General features: G+C 40.2%; 1 protein-coding gene across 2 annotated transcripts; it reads left to right on the top strand.

Moving 5' to 3' along the window:
* The first annotated feature begins 2144 nt into the window (after window positions 1-2144).
* Window positions 2145-23859, top strand: LOC103705190 (serine/threonine protein phosphatase 2A 59 kDa regulatory subunit B' gamma isoform-like). Of its 2 annotated transcripts, none has more exons than XM_039131359.3 (2): window positions 2145-3845; window positions 23055-23859. In XM_039131359.3, exons 1-2 carry the CDS (start codon window positions 2628-2630, stop codon window positions 23439-23441), a joined length of 1605 nt encoding a protein of 534 aa, XP_038987287.1. In that variant the 5' UTR covers window positions 2145-2627; the 3' UTR covers window positions 23442-23859. The 2 variants fall into 2 exon arrangements, with proteins under 2 accessions (XP_038987287.1, XP_088570494.1); XM_088714368.2 differs by lacking the exon at window positions 23055-23859 and adding an exon at window positions 4027-4382 and having other exon boundaries at window positions 2207-3845.
* The last annotated feature ends 1314 nt before the right edge of the window (window positions 23860-25173 follow it).

Here is a 25173-nt window from a genome sequence, read left to right as displayed (position 1 = left end):
CTTAAACCGTGCAAAGGGACTCTGAAATAACGTTAGGGGTGGCGAGAACGTCACTATTTGCTGTAACCGTTAGCTTTTCGACGGCAGTTCATGGATTTTGAGGTGCAGGTGGGAGGTACGCGAGAGAAACCTGAACGGCTTTTTTATTACCATTGTCCTGTTCTCTTTCTTCTCGTCTTCTTTGATTTCGACAGAATGCAATGGTGTCCAACCGAGGGTTATACTCAGCCTTTTTCTGATACTATGGATGTATTTATGACTGGAGAGATCGATAAGTTGAACTCTGGTTCAATTAATAGAAGAGTTGATGTGACATGTACGTTACGTACATACATCAACTTATTTTTTAAAAGTTTATATGCCAAAATTTTATTGTAAGTCTAGCTAAGATGGTATTGATGAAAAAATAAAACAATGCCAAATGGCTCGATACTGAGCTCTATAAGCAATCTTAATTAGTTTCACCCAGGGCAATGATCTTCCTCTTTAGTTGGCCACCCTATTGATTGTGGTCGTACCCTTGTTAATTTTTGTTGGGGCTGTGCTCTTTCTCTTACTTGCGAACGGCTTTAGGAGGGACCATGCCAAACAGTACCCCTGTTTTTTTTAAAAAAAATCTAAGGCAAAATTATTGAGCAGCCACGAGGAAAGCACTTGACCTGTCCGGGACACTTTAGAATAGATAAATATTTAACTTTCCTTTCTTGCTTTATTTGTAGCTAGTGTAAAGTCCATGAAATATAGATATTTTGTTTAAATAGTCTAAGATATGATTGAGCTGAACAGAATGGGCTTGCCTTAATAAAAAGGCACAGTCAAACTCGTTCAGTAATCAAGAAGAAATTATCCAAATAAGTTTAAATCTCATTTTGAGGCTCAAGTTATTAATCAACCAAGCAAAAAAGTGGCAGCTCAAGCATAAGGGGTACAAGCTTAAACATGTATAGACGACATGATACTTATATAATATGATATGCGTTTCATAATTTTTTCGAAAAATATATTTTTTTCCTCCTTCACACAAATTTAAATAAGGATCTCTCCAGTAGAGAGATAGATGCCAACTAGATAATATCCTAGTTCTTGGCATTTTATAGGTTTTTTTTGATCAGTATAATACAAAAACTAGTGGTGTGCTTGAATATCTGCAGCTGTAAGTGAACTCTAGTTGTAGATGCAGTTCTTTTCTAGCATTTGGATCACCGTAAGTTAACTAAAATTTTGCAAGTCCAATTATGTTTTGAGGTCTATTTTTTTTTTTACATGACTGAAGTTGGATCACTTTTGCTATAAATTGATACTATGTTGATAATATAACCAAGTATAATTGCGGTTCTTACAACAAGCAAATATCAAATTTTATATTATAATAATTATAAATACGGTGAAATAAAAATTAAAAATATCGGTATAAATGTAGTAACTGCAACCAACATGTAACTCTTATTGCATGCATTTCTTGACCAAAAGCATTTCGAATGAGAGCCCATCTCTCAAAGGGTTACATTTTTGCTACATTTCTGAATTACTTCTTCTCCCTCGATAATAGGGATGATATTTTATGATTTGATCCTGCTTTAAGTAAATTTGGATTTGACATAAATGGATTTAGGTCATAAACCAGTCAATCTATCTAGATCTGTCTATTAAATGAGTTGGGTTTATATTTAGACCTTAGATCCGTTTTAACTAATTTTAACCGATTTAATAATTAGGTTGGATTATAGCCCAACCTATTTAATTTGTTTGAAATCTGCTTAACTTGTTTCTGATCTATTTAATCCGACTCACTTAACTTATTTAATCCGTTTAAATTTATTTGATTCGTTTAAAATCCATCTAACATGTTTAATCTAATTTGATTTGTTAAATAAATAAGTTATATGGGTCGAACCGGGTTGCTGGTTTAACAAATAAGTTGGATTTAGATATGAAATTTCGGATATGCTTAATTTCATCGCCAACCCCTACGCGACAGTAGCTAGTTGCTGGACTGGCCTAAATGCATGACACGTGCCACGTACGAGTTAACAACAAAACCTATCACTAACACGTGGAACATCTTCCCAAGAGAGTGCTAACCTGCCCATCTTGCCCCTTCTCAGGACCCATATTTACAGCGAGGAGGGTGTTGATTTTTTTTTGTTGTTGTTGCAGGATCTCACATAAACCACGCGTGTCACCAGCACGTGTCAGCTCTGCTTTGCGGCACACACAGTACGCACCCCTGCCGGCGTTGTCCGGCTTCCAGAATTGCGCCAGCGCGCTCCCTCTTTCTCACTCCCATCGCTACTTTCTTCTCCACAAACCGCCCCCAACCCGGCACCTCCTCCACCCCCTTCTCTCCATTTGTGTCTTCTAATAAGTATTCATTGATTGCCCTCTAATTATTGCCCATAACGAAAACAACAACCTTTAAAGTAGTGCAAGAAAAGAGATAGCGAGAGCCTCTTCTTTCTTATCACCCCTCGAAGCCTGTCCCAATCTCCTTCCAATCCGTCTGCGCCGCTCCAATTTAATTTATTCTTGTGCTTCTACATGCCATGGTATGCGGATATAGGGGATCTGATGCGAGATCGGGAGGGTTTTAGGGTTTTTGGGTTGCTTAGGGTTGCCTCCCTGTAAATATGATCAAGCAGATTCTCGGCAAGCTGCCCCGCAAGCCCTCCTCCAAATCCTCCGCCGCCGCCGACTCTCCCGACGGCCTCATCGCCTCCCCGGGCGCCCCCGCCGGCCTCCCCCGCGCCGCCTCCTCCTCCGGCCGAACCCCGAATTCGACCTCCGCTGCCGCCGGCAAATCCGCCTACGGAAAGAAGTCCTCCTTGCAGCCGGCCGGCAGCAACGGCCATGGTAGCGCCGCCGCCGTGCAGACGCTGGTCTACGAGCCGCTGCCCAGCTTCCGCGACGTCCCCAGCTCGGAGAAGCCGAGTTTGTTCTTGAAGAAGATGACCATGTGCTGCGTGGTGTTCGACTTCACCGACCCCACCAAGAACCTCCGGGAGAAGGAGGTGAAGCGGCAGACGCTGCTGGAGCTCGTCGATTATGTCGCCACGGCGACCACCAAGTTCAGCGAGGCGGCGATGCAGGAGGCGACGCGGATGGTGGCCGCCAACCTCTTCCGCACCTTGCCCTCGTCCGTCTCCGACTCCACCTTCCGTGGGCTCCCCGAGGGTTTCGACGCCGAGGAGGAGGAGCCCGCCATGGAGCCCGCCTGGCCCCACCTCCAGGTCGTCTACGAGTTCCTGCTGCGGTTCGTCGCCTCGTCGGAGACCGACGCCAAGCTCGCCAAGCGCTACATCGACCATTCCTTCGTGCTGCGCCTGCTCGACCTATTCGACTCCGAGGATCAGCGGGAGCGGGAGTACCTCAAGACGATTCTCCATCGCGTGTATGGCAAGTTCATGGTTCACCGCCCCTTCATCCGCAAGGCCATCAACAACATCTTCTACCGCTTCATCTTCGAGACCGAGAAGCATAATGGGATCGCCGAGCTGCTGGAGATACTGGGAAGCATAATTAACGGGTTCGCTCTGCCGCTCAAGGAGGAGCATAAGCTCTTCCTCGTTCGCGCTCTCATCCCGCTTCATAAGCCCAAGTGTGTGGCTCTCTACCACCAGCAGCTCTCCTACTGCATCACCCAGTTTGTGGAGAAGGACTTTAAGCTGGCGGATACTGTCATCAGAGGGCTCCTGAAGTACTGGCCGATCACCAATAGCTCCAAGGAAGTCATGTTTCTTGGGGAGCTGGAGGAGGTTCTGGAAGCCACTCAGGTTGCAGAGTTCCAGAGGTGTATGGTGCCCTTGTTCCGACAGATTGGCCGTTGCCTAAACAGCTCGCACTTTCAGGTAGTCAATTCCTGAGATATCTGCTTGGTTTCATTTGCTCTTCTGCTTTTCTTGTGGTTGTTTTTTTCTTTTTTTATTTCAATCCATGTTTTATACTGCACATGCTTCCCTTTGATTGCTAGTGCTGGTTGATAGCAAATCGATTCTTGTATCATGGCCTAAGTTTTCAATTTTGGTGCAGATATCCTATACAGAGCATGGTTCGCCGTACCGGTCCCACCTGGACGGTATAGGGCATCTATCGTATCATACTGGTTCGGTATCGGTACCCAATATCGGAGGCATACCAACACTCGGTATGCTGAAAAATTTCTGTACCGTAACATACCGACAGGCACCATTATGGATGATTCGTTTATGTAACATAATCACTATAGAAAAAGGTTAATAGGTATATACATAGTATAATTAACAGAAGACATTAAAAATGACTATGGCATAGGAAGCTGAGGATAAGTTGTGAATACAAAGTTAGCTTCGGTGTTGGAGAAATCAAATGAGGTCACTGTAAGACAGTGTTTGGATCTGTCTGGAAGCATGCAGTGGAGGTAGAAAGCAAGGAAGGTTCAATCATGAATGTGGAAAAGGAATAGGACTTGCTATTATTGATGATCGAGCTTACAATGAAGGAAGACAAGATGGTACTAAAAGCAAACTTTAAGTAGAAATTCTTTATTTTTTCATGGGCTTCGAACAGTTTCAGAATTGTATACATAGGTTCCAATCCTTAGGAAAATCAAAATTTTAACATCTTATTTGATATAGCATAGTTTTGGAGATCCATTTGAGCAAGCAATCAAAATTTGTTGCAATCTTTAAGAAATTAGCAAGATTTCCGCAGGCTTATCTTTTTTCTCTATTACCATATCTCAATGATCTTAGACTTGCTGGGAAGGACTTTTTGAGATCTAGTGATATCTCACATTCATTTGTAAAATCTTAATGTTTTAATGGTCAAAAGTTAGTAGAAAGTTGCACCAGTAAATTATTGAAGAATTTATTCTGATTCTGTATGCTTGTTGTATAAGCATCTTAGTTAATAATGTTTTAGCCTTGAGGGTGAGTCTTTTAGTTGAATCTAAGGTCCATATCATAAATTGCCTAGGGTTGGTATTGTCAAACAAGAGGGCTAGTAGAGAGATTGCTGGAAAATTTTACAACTTATGAACTACTAACTTTACTCTATGTCTTTGTTTTGTTTCTGACCTTAGTTCTTGCTCTGTATCTTAATCAATTTTTCTTCATTAAGGTTCTTATTCTTGTCATTGATGTACTCTATGTGTTAATCTGTGACATCATCTTGTTTCTTCTCCCATTTCATCATTCTAAGGTTGCACTGAAGTGGGAAAATAAATGAATAATTGTGGATTTTCATTGTTTAACTGGTAGATTTCAATAGCTTTCAAGGGCATCCCTTGTGAAAATAAAAACTAACAAAGATAATAAATAAATAACCTAAGCTAGAATGTTATTTGGATTCTACTTCGTCATTGGTTTCTATTTTCAAAGCCAAGTGCTCCAATGCTTGATGTGTCTTCAAATAATTATTCACAAATTTCATCCATGTCATTCTTTTGGCCAACCCTTCGACCTATATTGGGATCATTTTATGCTGAATTTTCAGCATAGTTTATGCTACACGTGCAGATCAGTATGAACATTTTTCAGTGTTATACTATCTATTGGAATTGTTGCTAGCTTTCTGGTTTGTTTGACCTAAAAGACTGGTCTACTTAGTTTTACCACTCAGGGTTTGCTAAACTGGTACCTAGGGGTGCAAATGGGTCGGGTCCTGGGTGACCCCGATCCGACCCGGTTTTTTGTTCGGATCCTAATTTTGGACCCAAACCCGACCCGGTTGAAGATCGGGTCGGGTTGGGTCGGGTCCGAGTCGGGTCCGGGTCGGGTCGGGTCGGGTTCGGGTCCAAATCGGGTCCAATTTTTTGTGCTTTTGGAAAAGGATTTGGGCAAATCTAATTTGGTCATATCATAATTATGAGGTGCTGGGTGACCCATGACTTGAAAGACTTGCAATTGACCTCCAATCAGAACAGATGACCCCTGACTAAGTCGGTCTACAAGCTAAATTTCATATCACACTATTTTTTGTCCATATGACTGATTGGACGGAACTTGGTGTCTCCCGGCTCCCCACTCACGAGGACAAAAAAAATCCCAGACCTTCTTCCAAAATCCAATTCCATTGCAGAAAACTGGCAGATGACCCATATTCCGTTCGGTGTTCCCTCACTTCCTCCCTGCAAAAGTTAAAAAAAGCAGAAACCAAAAAATAGAAGGAAAAAAAAAAAGCCTGCTACCGAGACACCAGAGGTATCAACAGTGTAATAGACCGAGAGAGATCCTCACGGACCAATTGTGCCACGACCCACACAAAAAAAAAGAAAAAAAAACTCTCTTTTGCTTTTTCCCCCTCTTTTTTTCTCTCTTCGGATCCATTCGGGTCGGGCCGGGTCCGTTCGGTGAACGCAGACCCGACCCAGAAAATGATTCGGGTCCAATTTTAGGACCCGACCCGGACCCGCGGGTCCTAAAATTCGGGTCGGGTCGGGTCTACGCGGGTCGGGCCGGGTCGGGTCGACCCTCGGGTCGGGTCGGGTCTACGCGGGTCGGGCCGGGTCGGGTCTCGGGTCGACCCGACCCATTTGCAGCCTTACTGGTACCATGACCCATACTAGTTGGCTACTGGTACGGTACGGTACAGATCTGTACCGTGCTTTGCCAAAGCGTACCAAAATAGAGAAAGGGAGGGGAATAGGGAGAAGGAGCAAGAGAAAGGGAGAGGGGGGAGAGGAAGGAGATGAGGAGAGAGAGAGAGAGGGAGAGGAGGGGGAGGAGGAGACAGAGACCTCCACTCACCTGAGAAAGAGAGAGGATGGTTTGATGCCGTTGGGGAGCAGGGTGAAGGTGAGGATGGTGATGTCATCAACAAGGACAAGGTCGCGGAGCAATTTCATGCTGTTCAACGTCGAGATGAAGCCCTAGACGAGGGAGAGGGAGTGGGAGAGAGGGGAGTGGAAGAAGGAGAGGAAGGGGGGAGAGAGGCCTCTGCTCACTTGAGAGAGAGATAGAGGATGGTCCAATGCCATTGGTGAGCGAGGTGGAGGCCAGGACAGTGATGTGATCGACAAGGATGAGGTCGAGAAGCAATTGGAGAGCAATCATGTGTAGATCGACATCAAGATGAGACCTTATTTAAGGGATCAATCATCGATGGCAAGCAAACATGGCGGAGGAGAGATCGTGAGATAGTGAGAGCGGAGAGTTGGAGATAAATCCCTCGAAGGGTCTCGAAAAGGTGCGGATATCTCATTGAAAAAAAAGTATCAGAGCAATTTATAGCTTGAACCAACCCGCACGTTTGAACTGCCTCAAGTCGACGTCGGTTTGGTTAGGTACTGGTGGAACTTTTAGATTCGGGTCGGTTTGGCATTCTTTGCATCCACCTACACATCATCGCCATTGCACATCAATCAAGCACCACCATTATGCAGGAATCAGGAACCTTAGGATTTATATTTACTATATTTAAGATATTTTTTGTATTTTCTTTCTTGGACATTAATGACTATATATATTATATAAAATATCATATCTTTTTATAAGGTATAGATGTATTGAGTTGTTTAATCTATTATTAAGTTTGATGCCAACCATCTAATTGGATAAATTATCAGGAAATTTTATTCTTGATGATCCAAAGTTGATATAGATAATTCTGAGGAATCTGAGTTTATAGATTGCAATAAACATTATAGTTTTCTGGCGCATACTAAGACATGTTTAGGGCTGGTCGGGCCGGGTTTGGGTCGGGCTTAGCCCAAGATATAACGAAAATTAGCCAAGTTCGAGGTCGGCCCGAGCTTGGTACTTACTTAAGCTTCAGGCTTGATGCTTCTTGAATGTCATTGAGGTGGCAAGTGTGGAGCTTGGAGGCATGACGGTGCTATAGGTGAAGATGGGGGCGGACGGTGGAGAAGATGATGTGGCAGTAGTGGCGGAGGTGGAGTCGAGGTCTCTAGATTGGATGAGGGACTAGACGCGGTTGTGGAGATTGGTGCGGGGATCGACGAAGGTGGAGGTCGAGTCGAGAAGGCAGAGCATGTTCGTGTCGAGCGGGGGGTGAGGGGCATTTGGGTAGCAACAGAGGGCGTAGAGGGAGGCTTGATATGGTGGCGGCGCTTGTGGTGGCCTTCTCGGCAAAGGGGCGGGCGAGAGTAAGGGTGAAGGGGGGTTACTGTAGATCGCTAGCAATGGCTGCGGTCAAGTGGAGGAGGGAGGATTTCGGAGAGGCGTAGCGGAGGGAGCGGTGCTAAGGGGAAAATTAAACTCGAGTAGTAGAACTCATGACTTCTAATCACCTGAACCTAACCTGAACTCATGACCTCTAATACCGAAACCTGAACCTAACCTCTAACGATGCTCGGGCAGCTCATGCGAAGTCAGAAGATGGGATAGAGTCTAACAAAGGATGACACCGAAGAGTCAATCAGAGGAGATATGGGAGAGATCAAAGAAGATGGAGAGGGATTGGCCATAGTGGCAGCTAGAGAGGAGAAGTAAGAAGTAAAGATGCCGAAGGGCAGGGGAGATGAGATGGATAGCCTACATAGATATATAGGTTGGGCTTTATGTAGTCTTTTATATAAATTCGGGCCGGGCTTCCACATCTAAATCGAACTCTAACCTGTTTAACAAGTGGGCTTATATTTTAGACCCGACTTGGTCCGCTGAGCTCAAAATACAGGTCCAGTCCTATCTGAAAGTCCTCAAGCTTGATTAGGCCGGGTGGGGCATTCAGCCTATGAACAGGTCTAGCATAGACTCAGTGCAAAGCTTTTTTTTTTCCAATTGATCTCGCCAATATTGTGTTATTCTTTGCTTTGGGTTCCAGAATGAGTAGTAAATCCTCTACTCATAGGACAAACATACTTTTGTTTTAGTAAGACAAATAGCACTATATGATAGTGTCATATGAAGTTCAAATAATATAGTGCTATTTGTCTCACCAAATTATTAATATGTGAAACTCTAGTATGAAGTTCAAATAATATAGTGCTATTTATCTTGTATCCAATAGCTTCTTGAATTAAATGAAGCAAAAAAAAAATGCTTTGCCTGGATGTTTTCTAAGGATATAGTGTTACATAAGATGCATCGAATAGAAAAAATGCACCAGTGGACAATAATATGCTTTTGTGGAAGTTAAGATATATTTTCTAAATGGTTGCTCTTTCATGTAATGGGCTTCCATTACTTCTGTGTCATGAAAATGGCTTTGGTTTTTGGGACTTATGTTATCACATCAACTGCATCATGTACAGATTTTGTCGTTGTGATATTTTCATTTAAATGTATATATCTTATTTTCATTGCCTAAAAGCTCATACTATTGTCAGCACCAAAGTTTGAAATCCCATGGGACGGGGGTGCCCCAGTTTCTTCATGGAATGGAATGCCCCATTGTCCCATCTCGTCCCGGTAGCAGTCTTGGTCATGAGTCTCATAAGTACCCTTCGTCTCTATCCCCTTCTTCTTTCCTTCCTTTTTTTTTCTTTCTTGTTCTTCTTTCTTTCCTTTCTTCCTTCTTTCCTCCCTTTTTTCCTTCTCTTCCGTTCTTTCCTTTTTCTTCTTCTTTCTCGTTCTATCCCTTCCTTCGCATCTTTCTTTCTTTCCTTTTTCTTCTTTCTCTTTTCTTTCTTCCTTCTTTCCTTCCTTTCTTTTTCTTCGCCCTTTCTTTCTTTCCTTTTTCTTTTTCTTTCCTTTCACTTTCTCTTTTCTTTATCTTTCCTTCCTTTATTTCTTCCCTTTTTTCTTCTTCTCTTTTCCTAGACCCATTTTCTCACAAGAGCAAAACGGGACGGCCGGGACACCCCCCTGCAGGGACTTAAAACCTTGGTCAGCACTATAACAAAAATAATACAACCAACAGTGTAAGCTCGAAATCAAGGTTTGCCGTACTGATCGGTACCGTACAGTACCGGATCTACCGTATCATACTGGTACCGAACTAGTACATAGTTTCGTATCATATTGATGCTGATATGCCTCGTCGTCTCATACCGTACCGTCACTCAGTAAGCCTTATCGTCTTGTACTATACTGCGTAGCGACACTATAATAAGATAGTACCGATATGGGGTCCAGTATCGAGACGGCAAACTTTGCTTAAAATAAATCCAAATTTGGAAAACTTGTGAATTTATATTATTTTTTTAGAACTTTTCTTCCATCTAGAAATTATGTGACCAAATTTAGACTTGTAACACATGCTCACTTCACACTTACAACACTCCAAACAGCAGTGAAATCTTGAAGTGGTAATATGTACTCTTGTAAAGGTAGTTATCAATTCTGTCATAGCCTGTTATTATATCATTTTCTAGTCATTAGCCTCAGATTTTGCAGGGCTGCAATCAGTATGCACATGGTCTCTTATTATAGTGTCAGAAAAATATATTTATTTCTTTTATCACCGTGCTTTTAATTATTTTCTCAAATGTCATAAAAATTTATGTATGGACTGAATGTCCATGTTCTTCTTGATGTGTAGAACTTTATATTATATTATTAGATACTAGAAAAGGCTTGGATGACAATGTTGGTGGCGATGATAATGCACTTACCATGTTGGATTTCTTTGAATCTAGTCTATTTTGCAAACAATAAAAAATGATCTCTCGCTCTTCAAATGTTAAAAACTATATTCTTCATTTCATACTAGCATTTTACCCAAAAAAGATGTATCTTGTGCCACTAGGTTCTAATGGAAGATATAATCCCAATCTTTTCATACTCTAAAACCAAGTTGTGGGATAACTCATGATTTTCTCTTTTTTCTTTTAATAAAATGCATGTCTCTCATCTGTAGTCTGAAGTTTTGCCATTCATTTCCAAATGAATGGATTTGCTTTGTATAACTAGCACTTGGCACACTGCTTGTCCTTTGGTCTGCATGCTGGATCTGTTGTGCGCTTGTCCTTTGAACATGAATAAATAAAGGTTGGGCATGAGGTGTACCCTTTGTTCCTCAAGGTTGTCCCTTGTACTACATTATCATTGATCATCCTCGGTTAACTACATCTATGCATCCCTCAGCCTTGTCAAATAACTGGGATTGAAGAACATATCTCTGCATGTATTGTTGGTTCAAGTGTAAAGTGGATGTACCAGTCCATTGATTATGAAGAAAATATTAAAGGAATAGGGTGAATGCTGGTGGAGAAGAGTGTAACCATGATTCTTCAATCAACTCATATGAGGCATCTTTGGGTAATGATGATATATTGATATGTTTCCGGAGGAGGTTAATTACAAAGAATTGGTGGGGGGTATAGAATCGGATTCAGGTGTAATATGGAGAATCAAATCTCTTATATAAATATGGAGAGATTTTGAAGCAATGCAGCACCCTAAATAGAAGTTTTGTACTCCTGAAGGTTGATTATATGCAACTTGTCAAGTGCCTTGTTTGTGCTGTTTTTTTATGTTGGCTAAAGGCGCAACAAAAAATATTAATTTTTGGTAGTGATATGTGAATTGACTGAAGTTGCACAATCATATAGATTTTTGATAGCTCTCCTTATTGAAGAGATTGGCTTTGTGGATGGTGGTTGGGCCATGGTTCTTAGGCCCGAGTTGGAAATTATTAAATAGGATTAGCTGAAGAAACTATATTTTTGACAGTAATTGTCATTTGGGCTAGCAGTAACTCGAGGATGGGGCAAACTTTAAATGAAGGTGGTGATGGAGCATGGTGGACATGATGAACTATCAGCAATAATATTACTGCAAAGGAGCCCACATGAAAACCAACCAACCTTGTTGTATTCGAGAATGCTTGCTTATTTGGCTTTTTTTTAAATAGAAAATGGAAAATTATAGTGGTAGGAGGTCTCAATGTAACCACATGGCTAAAGTATGGCTGTAATAGGTGAGAAGTCATCAAGTTAAAACATTGATTTGTTGAAGCAAAGCGATGCGCCTTTTTTATTTGTGTTGCAAAGCTAGAGGATGCATCTGTTATTAAAGGTCAGGTTGAATTTGTCAAATTTGGCTATATAAGCTGCATATTGGCTTTCATATCTTCTCCTTGATGGATGCATTAAATAGTAAGACACCAGACACCATCTTCTTGCGCTTGTCCATTAAACACCAACCTATCTTCCTCGTCCTCTGCAACCCCCCCCCCCCCTCCCCTCCCTCTTGGCATAACACCTAAAAGCAGGAGAGATCACCATACCCTACCAGATCTAGGTTGCACCACCTCTGAGGCCACCTTGCCCCTAGGGCTATGAGATCCGAATGCTCTTTTGGCTATATAAGCTGCATATTGGCTTTCATATCTTCTCCTTGATGTGCCCATCCTCCCAACGACTAAACTCTAATGCCACCAACTTGCAAAGTTAATTTGTATGTATAATGGTGGTGCTATTAAGGCTGGTGCGGTCAATAGAGAATGCAGGCATCCCTTCCCATACTTGAAGAATATGCATACTAAAGGAGATTCAATTGGTGAATGGGCCCATAAATGGTTGGCCTTCCTCCTTAGAAGCTGACATGCTAATATTTTCGGTTTAGGGTTTTTGGGGACCTAACTAATGAAAACATTGATTGTAATGCTAGGTAGAAGATCACTGCATTTCAGAATATTTGCTTACATTATATACAGAATTCTCATGGAGAATTAGTGCTGAAAAGTAATCGGTTATGAGGCTGTTACAAGATGTCAGAGGCTGTTATGGAATGTCAGGTGATGTTACATCGTTATGCTGAAACGTTCAGGAATCCGGTACGCTGCTGTGGGTGAAGCCAGAAGCGGTGCGATGAGATGAAATAGTCTGGAAGCATCAGCCGGGATATTCGTTGATTCAAAAGTGATATGAGAACAGGCCCCCTCAAGCTGAACATGTTGGACCAACGTGAAGCTTGGAGATGATAGAATGGTGACGTTTGGTGGACAAGGCTTTTGTGAAGATATCAGCCGGCTGGTCTATGGAGGAGATATGAGCAAGTCTGATTTCTTTCGATTGAACTTTTTCCCGAATGAAGTGGTAATCCACTTCAATGTGTTTTGTGCGTGCATGGAAAATTGGATTTGAAGCAAGTAACATGGCAGAGATGTTATCGACATAAATTAGAACATACATGGCAATGTCCCGTTGATGAAAAGTGAGAAGGGATGGGTCTGCGCTGCTAAATTGAAAACCCAGTTGTATCAGGAAGTCCGTGAATGTGGCAAACCAACGTCTCGGAGCTTGTTTGAGGCCATAGATTGCCTTGTTAAGCTTGCATACATAATTGCTCTTTTTTAGGGGATCTATGAAACCACGAGGCTGTTCCATTAGAACCACTTCATCTAAGGTGCCGTGCAAGAATGCATTTGAAACGTCTATATGTTTGATAGACCAACCGGATGATAAAGCCAATACGATTAAAATCCTGATTGTCTGAAATTTTGCCACAGGTGTAAATGTTTCAAAATAGTCTATTCCATACTGTTGCTTGAACCCTTGGGCGACCAATCTGGCTTTGTAGCGTGCAATGGAACCATCCGAATTTTGTTTGATACGGTAGGTCCATTTGCAGCCAAGAATGTTTTGTGTGGAGGGTCTTGGAACGAGATCCCAAGTATTTTGTTGAAGCAACGCATCAAATTCTTGCGACATAGCTTTCCTCCAAAGGGGATCAGAAGATGCCGTTGTATAACAAGTAGGTTCTTGAGGAGATGTAGTCATAGTGACCAGAGAAAAAATTCTTTTTGGTTTTAGCGATTCAGTTTTGGATCTAGTGATCATATGATGAGTTGTAGCAGGAATTTCAGCAGGTTGTTGAGATGATAATGGAGAAGAGTGTGTAGAGACAGGAATATCAGAGTTGCAAGGTGGCTGTGGAGAGGAGAAGGAAGGATTCTGACTTGTGTCTGAAGGTGCTGTGTGATTTGTAGCAGGTGGGAGTGTAGTATGTATGTTGGAAGGTGGAACGAGTAATGGGAATGGAAGCAATGGTGGTTCTTGAGAGGTAGACTGATGAGCTTGAGAGAAAGGAAAACATACCTCATTAAATCTGACGTGCCTGGAAATGAAAACACGTCCTGTAGTTGGATTGTAGCATCTATATGCTTTGTGATTTGCAGAATACCCAAGGAAAATGCAGGGAGCAGATCTAGGTGAGAGCTTGTTCTGAGCATACGGTCGAAGCCATGGAAAACATTGATTGTAATGCTAGGTAGAAGATCACTGCATTTCAGAATATTTGCTTACATTATATACAGAATTCTCATGGAGAATTAGTGCTGAAAAGTAATCGGTTATGAGGCTGTTACAAGATGTCAGAGGCTGTTATGGAATGTCAGGTGCTGTTACGCCGTTATGCTGAAACGTTCAGGAATCCGGTACGCTGCTGTGGGTGAAGCCAGAAGCGGTGCGATGAGATGAAATAGTCTGGAAGCATCAGCCGGGATATTCGTTGATTCAAAAGTGATATGAGAACAACTAAAGCCTATTCTCTCATACTGTTCATGAATAAAGTCCAGAAAGCTCAGTTCATTATTGTGTTCTTTGTTATACTTCCACTTATTCATGTAGCAATAGAACTTTCCAATGGTCAAGGTTTTTAAAGGTTGAGATATTGGCCATATTGGTGGGTGACCAACACCAAGATAAACTGAGATCTTGGTTTATCTCCCGAGATAAAATGTAGAAAAATTTGGAAAGATCCGAGGGTTTTTTGAGATCTTGGTTGATGTATTCAGATTGATTATCAAGATCTCAAGAAATAGGATAAATCCAAAATTAACAAAAGGCATCGATTCAAGAATTATTAATTAAAAGTTTATTTAAAATAAAATGATGAATGGAAAATATTGTCTAAGATTTTCTTTAGGGTTCAGGATAGGTCTTTCATGCGAAAGACCATCCTGTAATTTTAACAAAAGGAGTCTCGAACTACAGTGATCTGATACCTTCTTCCCTTGGTCTGGGAGGTAGGTTACGGCAATTCCGCGCTAAAGCCCTTTCTTAAGGCAGTTCAGTCGCTTTGAGATGAGCCCACAATGCCAATGGTGAAGAAGCTTTCTGTCTTTCTGGGATCAGTACTGCTTCATGCAAAAAGACCATCCTCATCTTTCGCCCGTGACGGTTGGATTCTCTCAAGTGCTCCTAGATTTGAGAGCCTATCAAGCGGAAGGAAAAGAGGTGCTTTCCCATTAGTTTGGACCTGAAAGTTTCAACCAAGTTAAATCTTTCTTGCTTTCGGGCTCTTCTCCACTGGTCGAAGTAGAAAGAGAATGCTTCTCTCCTCTCATCTCTTCTCCCTATGATGCTGGTGCTGGACATCAGTTGGGTTTCCAAGTTGGTGAAGTGATGGGTAGTTCGTAATGAAAAAAGAAAAAAAATGAAAAGAAAAGAAAAAAGAAAGGAGTTTTTGGGGCCTGGTTGCCTTGATTTTTCAGATTATTAGGAATATTGTAGTCAAAAAAATTAAAGCAAAGTGTTATTCTGTATCCAGATGGTTATTCAGCTTTCTTTAGACTACCTTTTGCCAGCATGTGCTTTGTTTGTACTCTACAAGCCTCGTAGTTCCATCGCTGAAACCACAACACAATATAATGCTTTTGCATACCCAACAATCCTTTTTCACTAAAATATCAAGTTTATGCTATCTTCTATGGAGAATCCGTTTATGAGCTAGGTACAAAATGCACCTCTACCACCCTCCCAAACACTGCAACCTCCTTATTTTATTTTTTCTAGTGCTTATTCTCGATAATTTTCAACTTATCTAGGATCAATAACTTGTTTCATGCTTCACCAACTAGCAAGTCTCTTTCAGTATTGATTTTATAAAATCATGTGAGGGTGGTCACAAATGACTAAGCAGTGAGCAACAAGTATCTCATCCCTTCAATGGTAAATCTTCATATAATTTTTCCAGTCAAATTATATGAGTGAGCTTTACATAATCATTATGCATTCTAATGTAATCATCTAGGGTGCTTTTAGGTACACTAGGCTCCCTGTTGGGAACAAGGATATAAACAGAAGGCCCTTCAACTATCACAAAACTAGGTACTCGAGGTTAAAACCACTTTCATTTTTCTTGTTCTAATTGGTTACAATATGTGCTCTACCCCTTAGCCACTTGTGTATGGATATGAATCCTTCAATTTGCTAATGATGATAATGACTTGTGTCAATCATTATCCTTGCAAAGGTTTGCCGTATTGGGCATACAGTACAGGTACCGAACTAAGATACCGTACTGATACACGGTACGCTTCACCATCTCGTACAATACTGCCTACCAGCACTATAATAAAATGGTACCGGTACGGAGTTCGGCACCGAAATGGCGAACCTTGATCCTTGCCATTTGTTTCTTTTGACCTATCTTATCCTGGATCGATACTCTTAAAACCATCCCATAAAAATTAAATTGGAACAATTGTTTAACTAACAATTAATGCATTAATTGTGCATAAATGCAATTTAATTATTTCCCATATGTCTTAATAAGTTGTATTGAGGGATAGTATTTAGCAACATTAACAAGAAAAAGACTGCCAAGATAGCAAAGAGAAATGGAGGCTTGAAGCATAGAAAACAATAGTGATGATCACTATCTTGACAATAAGCCGCAAGCTTAATTGTTAAATTGAACTCATGTAACATTCGCAATGCAAGACAAGGAACAAGCTAAATTCTTGATCATCTACCTCATCAACATGATTCTAGTTAATTTGTCCAATCAAGAAGCACTTTGATAAGGATTCGGATATAGAAATAGAAGGTCTTTTTCACAAAGATGATTCAGATATGGAGATACAGAATTTATTGGATATAGATATGGATTGGGATGCAAAGAAAATTTTTGTCGTTTAAGTTTTTTCTCTCATTTTGGATCCAATACAATACCCACATGGATATTGGTAAAACCATTTATATATCTAGATTTTCATAATCTAATTCATTCTTCCACGTATATTTTGTGCTGAAATTGTAGTCAAATAAATAATTGAAACTCCTTTGTTATTGTCATCTTTGATGATTAGATTATCAATGCTAGTTATCATCGAACTTTTCTTAAACGTTCATTTTGTATCCGAAGTAGTATTTAGAAGCTCATCTAAGTCGCTCGGATTAACCTATTCGGCTTGTCACTGCTGACCTTTGTAGGTTGGGTTGGACTTGCACTCAGGAAATCCAAAAACCTATTTGACGTGATGACCCGAGGGGTTCAATCATTCAAACTATCTGGTCGACCCAGGTTCCAGCCTGTTTGGCTTGATTGTAAAAAAATAAATGTCCTCCGACATTGCAAATCCATTCCTTTGGCCATGGAGGTTATTTGTGTTCTGGTGGTTCTCGTTGTTGTTTTAAGGTGGCACAGTTGGATCATGCAAGAAGGGGGGTGGTTGGATCTCACAACAAGATGCTAATTCTCACAGGAATGAAGAAGAGACGGTTGGATCTAATGGGAATGGAAGCAAGATGGTTGGATCTCATGGCAATGATGATGAGGTTATCAAATCTTGCAAGAACGAAGGCAAGGTATTCGGATCTAATAGGCCTGGGGGCAAGGTGGCCTCAGAGGTGGTGCAACCTAGATCTAGTAGGGTATGGTGATCTCTCCTGCTTTTAGGTGTTATGCCAAGAGGGAGGGAGGGGGGGGGGGGGGGGGGCAGAGGACGAGGAAGATAGGTTGGTGTTTAATGGACAAGCGCAAGAAGGTGTCTGGTGTCTTGAGAGAGTGGACAACACACAAGGGGGGTATTCACTTTTTAGGTATACTGGTCAACTCATGGTTAAATAGGAAACCAGTGACCTGGATAGCCCAGGAAGATTAGTTCGGGTCACCGAGTTCAAAATATTAATTTGAAGTAATATCTAATTTATATCCATATTTGTTTAACAAATATGGATACAATTAAAACAAATATGGATATGATTAATATCCATTTTGTATTCATATTCATTTAGACAAGTACTGTTACATATTTATTATCCGTTTAGTATCCATATCAATATTCATGTTTGCTAAATTAATATGGAAATAGATATGGATGTGCCAATAACTGACCGTATCCGGCCTGTTTTCGGCCATAAAAGGTCTTTTTGTTTTTAATGCGGTCCAATATTCACGAACACATAGTGCCCAATGAACATGCGAAATAGAGAAATATTATGAAGAAAGAACTAAAGTGGGGATGCTCAACACGAATAGAAATGACTTAGCTATATTGTATACTTGATGGAAAGTTTGTTTACTGGCTCAAACATAAAATCTTGTTGTAATATTAAACTCCAAGGAAAATTTGATTATTGTGATCCAAGTAGAAAATCAGAAAATTTGGGTTTTGCTTCAACTGTAGTAGGCTCGAGCACATATGATGCACTTGAGAGATTGGAAGTAGGGAATGTTCTAGGACATTAAGGCCCATTGATTTGCATTTCGGAAAACAAAATATGATGTCCATTGAGACCGAATATGTTGGGAATAAAATTAAAAGTCAAAACAAGGAGGAGTCATGCTTTTAAGCATTTGCATAATAATCAAAGTTGGATGCCAAGGTCGGCGGAACCGTGACCGGGCACCGTGCCGGTTTTCCGGTGGCACGAGTTGGTATGGATCGTACCGGGCCTATACCAACGGAGGAGAAGACACGCAGACCGCGGGAGAGAGAAAAAGAGATAGAGAAGGGGGAGAGAGGGAGGGAGCCCGATGGAGTGTGGCGGATGCCGGCCTCGGCCGTGTCCGCTTCTCCTGTTTCGAATAAAACAGTGGTTCAGTCGCGGCCTCAAAATTTGCCGACTTTATTTAAAAATCACAATTTTTTAAGGCCGCGCCCAGACCTTTGTTTCGTTCGAAACAGGAGAAGCGACCGCAGTCTTACTTTTCGCGGCCTAGGCCGGCCTCCGCTGGCATCCCGCCCTCTCCCTATCCCTCTCACTTGCTTTCTCTTTCTTTCTTCGGCTCCGGCAATGGGTTTCGTTTCCGTTGCCGAAACTGTATCGATGAGCCATCGGTATGGCTCAAGACGATCGGAACCGCCCGATTCGAGATGGTTCCGCCGACCCTATTGGAGGTACTAGTTTTGGTGTCTGGGTTTGGTACTTTACTAACGTTGTACATGTGGTGCCATACCAATACACAGGATGAGTTTTACTGTGAGCGTAACAAAAATGAGTGTACAACACATGTTGGTAATGGTACAAGAATGGAATGTAGTGGCATAATATACTTCACTGATATGATTTAGTACTGGCTAATATATGTTGGTGCTTAAATTTTTGATTATAATAGTAGAGATATTAGGCCTCAAAAATCTCTCTAGCTCTTGTCCTGAACATACACCATCATGACTCTTTGCTAACTCAAACAAAAGAAACAAGATCGTTTCAAAACATACTTATTCATTCTAGACTTGTCAATTGCTTGAAACAAGCTTGAATTTGTGTTGGCTTTTGGTTTACTTGCTTTTCTTCCATGCATTCGACACCTAGCATTTTCATTTGTGTAGTTTATGAAATTAACTTTAGCTCCATCTTGTCCCTTATCAATCATATAAATACATTGAAATTGACTTAAACTTAAGGGTTTCCCAAAGGTCTTAGCCCATCAAGGTTACATTTATTATTGACTCTTTTAACTCAAGACAGAGAAATAAAATTGATACTTGATAGCCTATGTACTTAACCAAATAAAGGGATAACCCTAATATGATTTTAAACACTAAAAGTAAATTTAGAAATAGCATCTATGGCTAGCTGCAGCTGAAACTAGTGAAACTACAAAAATTGGCCAGTTTCGACCAAAATTGACCCTTATTGCCGAAACTGACAAAAATCTGAAAGTGGGAATTAGTTTCAGTTTGGTCTCATGCGAAACTTAAAACCTTGGTCTTTTGGCATAGTAAAATCACATACCTTAATGATTGATGTTGATCCATCTCCTTGTAGTATAATTTGCTAGAAGCTCAACACAGCATGTGATCTTCAAATTTCGTGCATGCTTCCTTCCCATCAATAACAGCTGAGATATAATTTGCTTGTCATATTGGCCTTTTTGAGCATTGTTGTTCGATCTCGAGTATCTCTTCCGAGTTTATGTTGATCAGAGGCTGATATGGTACACAGAATGCTGTATTGTGTCATCAATGGACGTTCAATCTCATGGAAGGCACATGAGTCTGTAAAAGGATCTGGCACAGTAAAATCTGCTGCATTTTTCTTTCTTTATCCATCTATGGAAATCTATTTAAATTGTTTTATGCTAATGTAAGGCATGTTTAAACCAAAAAAAACGTTTTTTAAACTCTGAGCTAATCTACAGAATTCTAAGATTATAAATAATCCTCAATATCTGTGTTGATGGCAACATGTATATTGTGCAGGTTTTCAGCAATGTATAAAAATCAGTTTTGGTTTTTTTTAGTGGTTTCAGTAGTTTTGTATTGTAGATTTCAGTTTAGGAAAAGGAATAATTTGAAAATGGAAAAATAAAGTAAGTCAAGAATAGTAATTACACAACAAAGTAGTCTGTTGCATAGGGTTTAGGCCGAAGTTCATATGGCATATAAACAAAAGTAATAAAGCATGCTAGTAATTTGTGATACAGACATATGCTTTATTTGCTTCTTGAACTTCAGTTATTTGAAATATCATTGTTTTTAGCAATTCTGATGTTTTTCGGTGCTTAATGTATTTAAATCTTTTTCTTCATGTTTATTTCAATAGCAGACATAAATATAATGAATTTGAGCAATTTTTTTTCATATTTTAAGGTTAGGTGGCTGTTATGTTGAGTGTGTAATATAGAATGCTATATTTATAACAAAAAAGTGTCATTATGTGTTGTATTTAGTTATTCATGTTGATCCTTATAGAATACTGAGATAAGGGTCTTTTTAGAGGTCTTGGCCTATCAGGGGTTATATTCATCATCCATCCCTTCATTTAGTTCAAGAAAAAGAAAAAAATTTTGCTTAAGATCCATGTTATATAGCCTCTGTACTTATAGAAATAAAGAACCATTCCTGATATGATAGTAAACATGAAAGTACAATTTAAAGAACACCTATAGATTTTGGACAGTTTGGCCAAAATTGAACTAAAACCAGCATGTTTCAGCCAAGACTAAACAAAACTGCCAAACTGACTGAACCCAAAACCGCGAATTGCTTTTGGTTTGGTCTTAGCTGAAACAATTTGGTTGCTGAAGCTTAAAACCTTGTTTTTGAGTAATTTGTCATAGCTGCTAACATTATATAATAATGTTACATACTAATGATACAAAATAGGCTCAAAATAGATGACAAAACTGCATGGGAATGTGTTACTATGTTTACACATTAATACTATATTTATGCATCATAATAAATGTTGTTGTGCACATACTGCTGGTACTGTGGGAATTCCACCACAACCTGCTTTGAAACCACCAGACATCGTATGTAAGTGGTAGTTTGCAGGAACACTGTGGCTGATGGTACACATGGAGGATGAGTTGGACAGAGGGACGATGATGGTTCTTTAGTGTTCAAGCACAATATAGTCCCTATTTATGGATAATATATCCATGCATACTGTATACAGCTAATATGTAGCCAATCAGTTTTAGAGATTAATATTATTTAAACAAATTTTGAGGTGCATTCTTAGAGAAAAAACAATTTGAAGATGTTTGATGGACTATAGGACATGTTGGCTTATACAGGAAGCTAATGGTGTATGAGAAATTCCTTTATGAGTGTTATTGATTGTTTTTTCTAAAATTAATGCTGGGTACATCTATTTAAAATTTTAAACCATATCTACATATTATTTACCATATATCGAGTTCTTTATGTTTGCATGACATCAGCATTAGCCTTCTTGGATCTGTCCCATGCATTTTGTTTTTTGTGCCAAATAATCTGCATATTGGGTCAAATTCAATTCGATGTTCATTATTGATTTTTGAATTGTAAAATCTTCTGCCAAATAGTTAGGATTTGGTGTTTAGTTCAACTCAATCGCACATTTATATATGTACGGGTATGCATATATGCATGTATTTACAACTATCCATTCATATATGGAAAGTCTTAATCCCAAATATTTTGTTTGATCATTGATGGATCAAAGCCACTATTGAAAGCACTCTCTCTTCAATCTGTCGGTGCATCTCATTTAAAATGCAAGTGCTTGGAATATTAGGAAAATCCCTATATTTTGATCAAATTGTTTTTCATGGAAGTTGCTTTTTTATATTAGATGATGCCTAGAGTAAACTCTTCAATGAATCCTTCATTGAAGACAAAATTTACTATATTTTTATTGGTTTACTCATTTCCTTTGGCTTTTGAGTGCTTTATAATGCACGAATGTGTATATAGTGACTGTGTTCGCCCGCAGCTTTTCTCAGAAGTAATGTTGTCCCTCATCAATGAGGCTTCTTTTATTCTCATGAGTGTCTTGATCCAGCTCTGGACTTTTGTTTATCTCTTCCATGAATTTCCTGGCAAAGAAGTTTCAGTTGCAGTTGGCTATTTATCCATCAAGCTGGGTGCTTGTGTTGTATGCACTTTGTCATCCAGCATTCTGTTACCACAAATGGCAAAAAAGATATGTAGATAATATGTTGGATTTTGTTTCCTGTAGAGTATTGCAGTAATTGCACTCTCATGAACCTTGACAAGGGACCTTAAATAATGGTTTTGAAAATCCACTGTTGATTGGCATGTACCCTGCTGGGCTAGTATGAGCACCTGGCATGGTTGGCACAATGCCTTTTTAACACTTTCTTTTAATTTTTTTTATTTTCTTGGCATGATGTGTCATATTACCAGCTTTTTACATGCACTGGCACCTCACCAGCTGCATGGGGGTAGATATGTATGGTCATAGAAAAACTAAATGTAGGTGAACTGAGGCTTGCCCTAATGGTCACACCCCTCTGCTTAGCGACCAAAGGTTCTTGGTTTAATTGTGCATTCCCAAGAATTTAAATCTAGGCAATTAAAGTGCGGGTAGGCCTCCTTTCCACTCGAAGAAAAGAACTAAATTTAAGAATGATTTATAGATCAGGTGCATGTTCTCTGTGAATTTATTGTTCTTCTTGTAAAGTTTTACTTCATTTTTTGATACTAACTATATAAGATAACCAGTTTTTGTTCTCTTAAACTGACTTGAGTTGATTGGGATCATTCAGGTAGCAGAGCGAGCTTTGTTTCTTTGGAATAACGATCATGTCAGAAACTTGATCACCCAAAACCGGAAGGTCATCCTACCAATTATATTCCCAGCTCTGGAGAGGAACACCAGGAGACACTGGAACCAGGCTGTCCAGAGCCTGACACTGAATGTGAGGAAGCTCTTTTTAGATGCTGACCAAGAGCTTTTTGAGGAATGTTTAATAAGATTCCAAGAAGATGAAGCAAAGGAAAAAGAGGTACAACAGAAGAGGGAGTTAACTTGGAAGCGATTGGAAGATGTTGCAGCATCCAAAGCTGTCAGTAATGAACCCGTGCTTGTTTCTCGAATCGTCTCTTCCCTTAGCATGGCTTCTTCAAGCCCACGGGCTGCAATTGGAACTTGACAATGCTTGTTTCACTCGTATGACTCGGTACAGGGCAGTGCTGTCCCTTGGTAGGCAGATTCTGCTGGTGGTTTCCTATATTGGCAGACAATCATGATATGAAGAAAATGGCATTTTGAGGCTTCTTGGGTTGGAGTCATTTTGCTTATTACCATCTTTTTAGGCCATGAAAAATGTAAGTGTGTGTATAATTAGAAATTGTTATAGAGATAGAAATTCGCGGATTCCGCATGATATTTTATTTGTTCTTAGCAACATATGCTTGAGTTCATTTAGTAGTTTTCTTCTGTATTATTTTGCTTCAACCGTCGGGTTCGTATTTGTTCATCTCGTAGGTAAGTCATTGTTTGGGCTCTTTACAATTTTTAATACAAGATGGACTTCTTCATTCCTCCCTGGATTGGGGGAAGGCTGCTTATTTGTGAGACTTTTTTTGGATCTCCTGGATGAATTGGCTGTTGGCATCCTCCTGTACCTATGGAACATGATGTCAAAATTCTTTAAATAAGGATGCAACAGTGGATATTTCTTAATATTTGGAGGATTTATCTTCTCATGCGTGAAGACTGCTCTTCCTAGTACTTTTAGAGGATGATAACAGGTATCCTTGGGATCAATCATTAAAGAAGGTCCATCTTTGGTCTTTCGCACTAGGCATGAGAGCAGGGCATGATGCACCATGATCAAAACATGTCTACAGGGGGATTTCTGAAGTTCTTATGCTATATGAAGTACGAGAATTTTCAGGAATGCACTCCTTTGTCAAATAGTCTGTTGTGCTTAGTTTGCAGTACGTGCTTGGTTTCTATTACCCTGTTCTAAGAGCCAGGAATCACAGAATTCTTGTCGCATCCATTCAGCGGTGGTGGCCAATCCCATAGCTTATAAATGTACTGCTGATTGGAGTGGTGGCAACCATGCAAATAATACTACAGGGTCAAGTCTTTCGCTTTTTTCCCCCCTGGTCTCTTGGATTCATGAAAGGTTTTCATCTCCACCAGGATCTCAGTTTTTATGGGCGTGCAATCCACCAACAAAATATATAGAAAAACTTTCAACGTTTTGGAATGCTGATACAATTGTGGCTGATATATTTCGGTCTGGCTTCATATTGGCAGATCTTGATATCATGGCTCTCTAATATTGGCTGCCGTCTTGGAAGGTCATGGCTCTTTCCCTATTTTCTTACCTTCAACGTCATTCATATCCTGGTCGCCCACCGGGACGATCGATTTATGGGGTTTTGAAACCCCATGGCTTCCTCAGCCCTCTCCCACTGCTCAAAGTCGGGTGTTCCCATGCGATAGGCCTTCACCCATGGACTAAATATAACAATAGCTTCCAAAGCAGTCATCAGTAGTTGTTACAACAAAAAAATGCATAGTATAAAAAAAAAAAAAATGGTATCGCTGTTACGGTATTTGGTAGCGCCGTCATCCTCGGAATTGTTTCTTGCACTAGCTTGAAGATTTGATTTTTTTTTAAAAATAGAATCATCCAAAAAGAAAATAGCAGGACTGTTATATTAATTGCTACCTGATTAGACTGCTAGCCGGGCTGGATTTCTCTTATTCAATCTTGCTATTGAAAGACAAACTAGAAACCTGGACACATTTTTAAGGCCAGCACTAGATCAAGGACTGTTATATTATTTTCTCATTGTTGATTCTACTGGCTGTACTCATACTAGAGTTGTTTGAGCTGCCGTTGTATCAAAAAAAAAAAAAAAAGG

The sequence above is a fragment of the Phoenix dactylifera genome, chromosome 18 (genome assembly GCF_051530095.1).
Source record: "Phoenix dactylifera cultivar Ajwa chromosome 18, Ajwa_hap1_PhDact_Kaust_v1.1, whole genome shotgun sequence".
Lineage (NCBI taxonomy): Eukaryota > Viridiplantae > Streptophyta > Magnoliopsida > Arecales > Arecaceae > Phoenix > Phoenix dactylifera.
The sequence above is the reverse complement of the archived record's forward strand: the minus strand, read 5'-3'. Positions and strand labels throughout refer to the sequence as shown.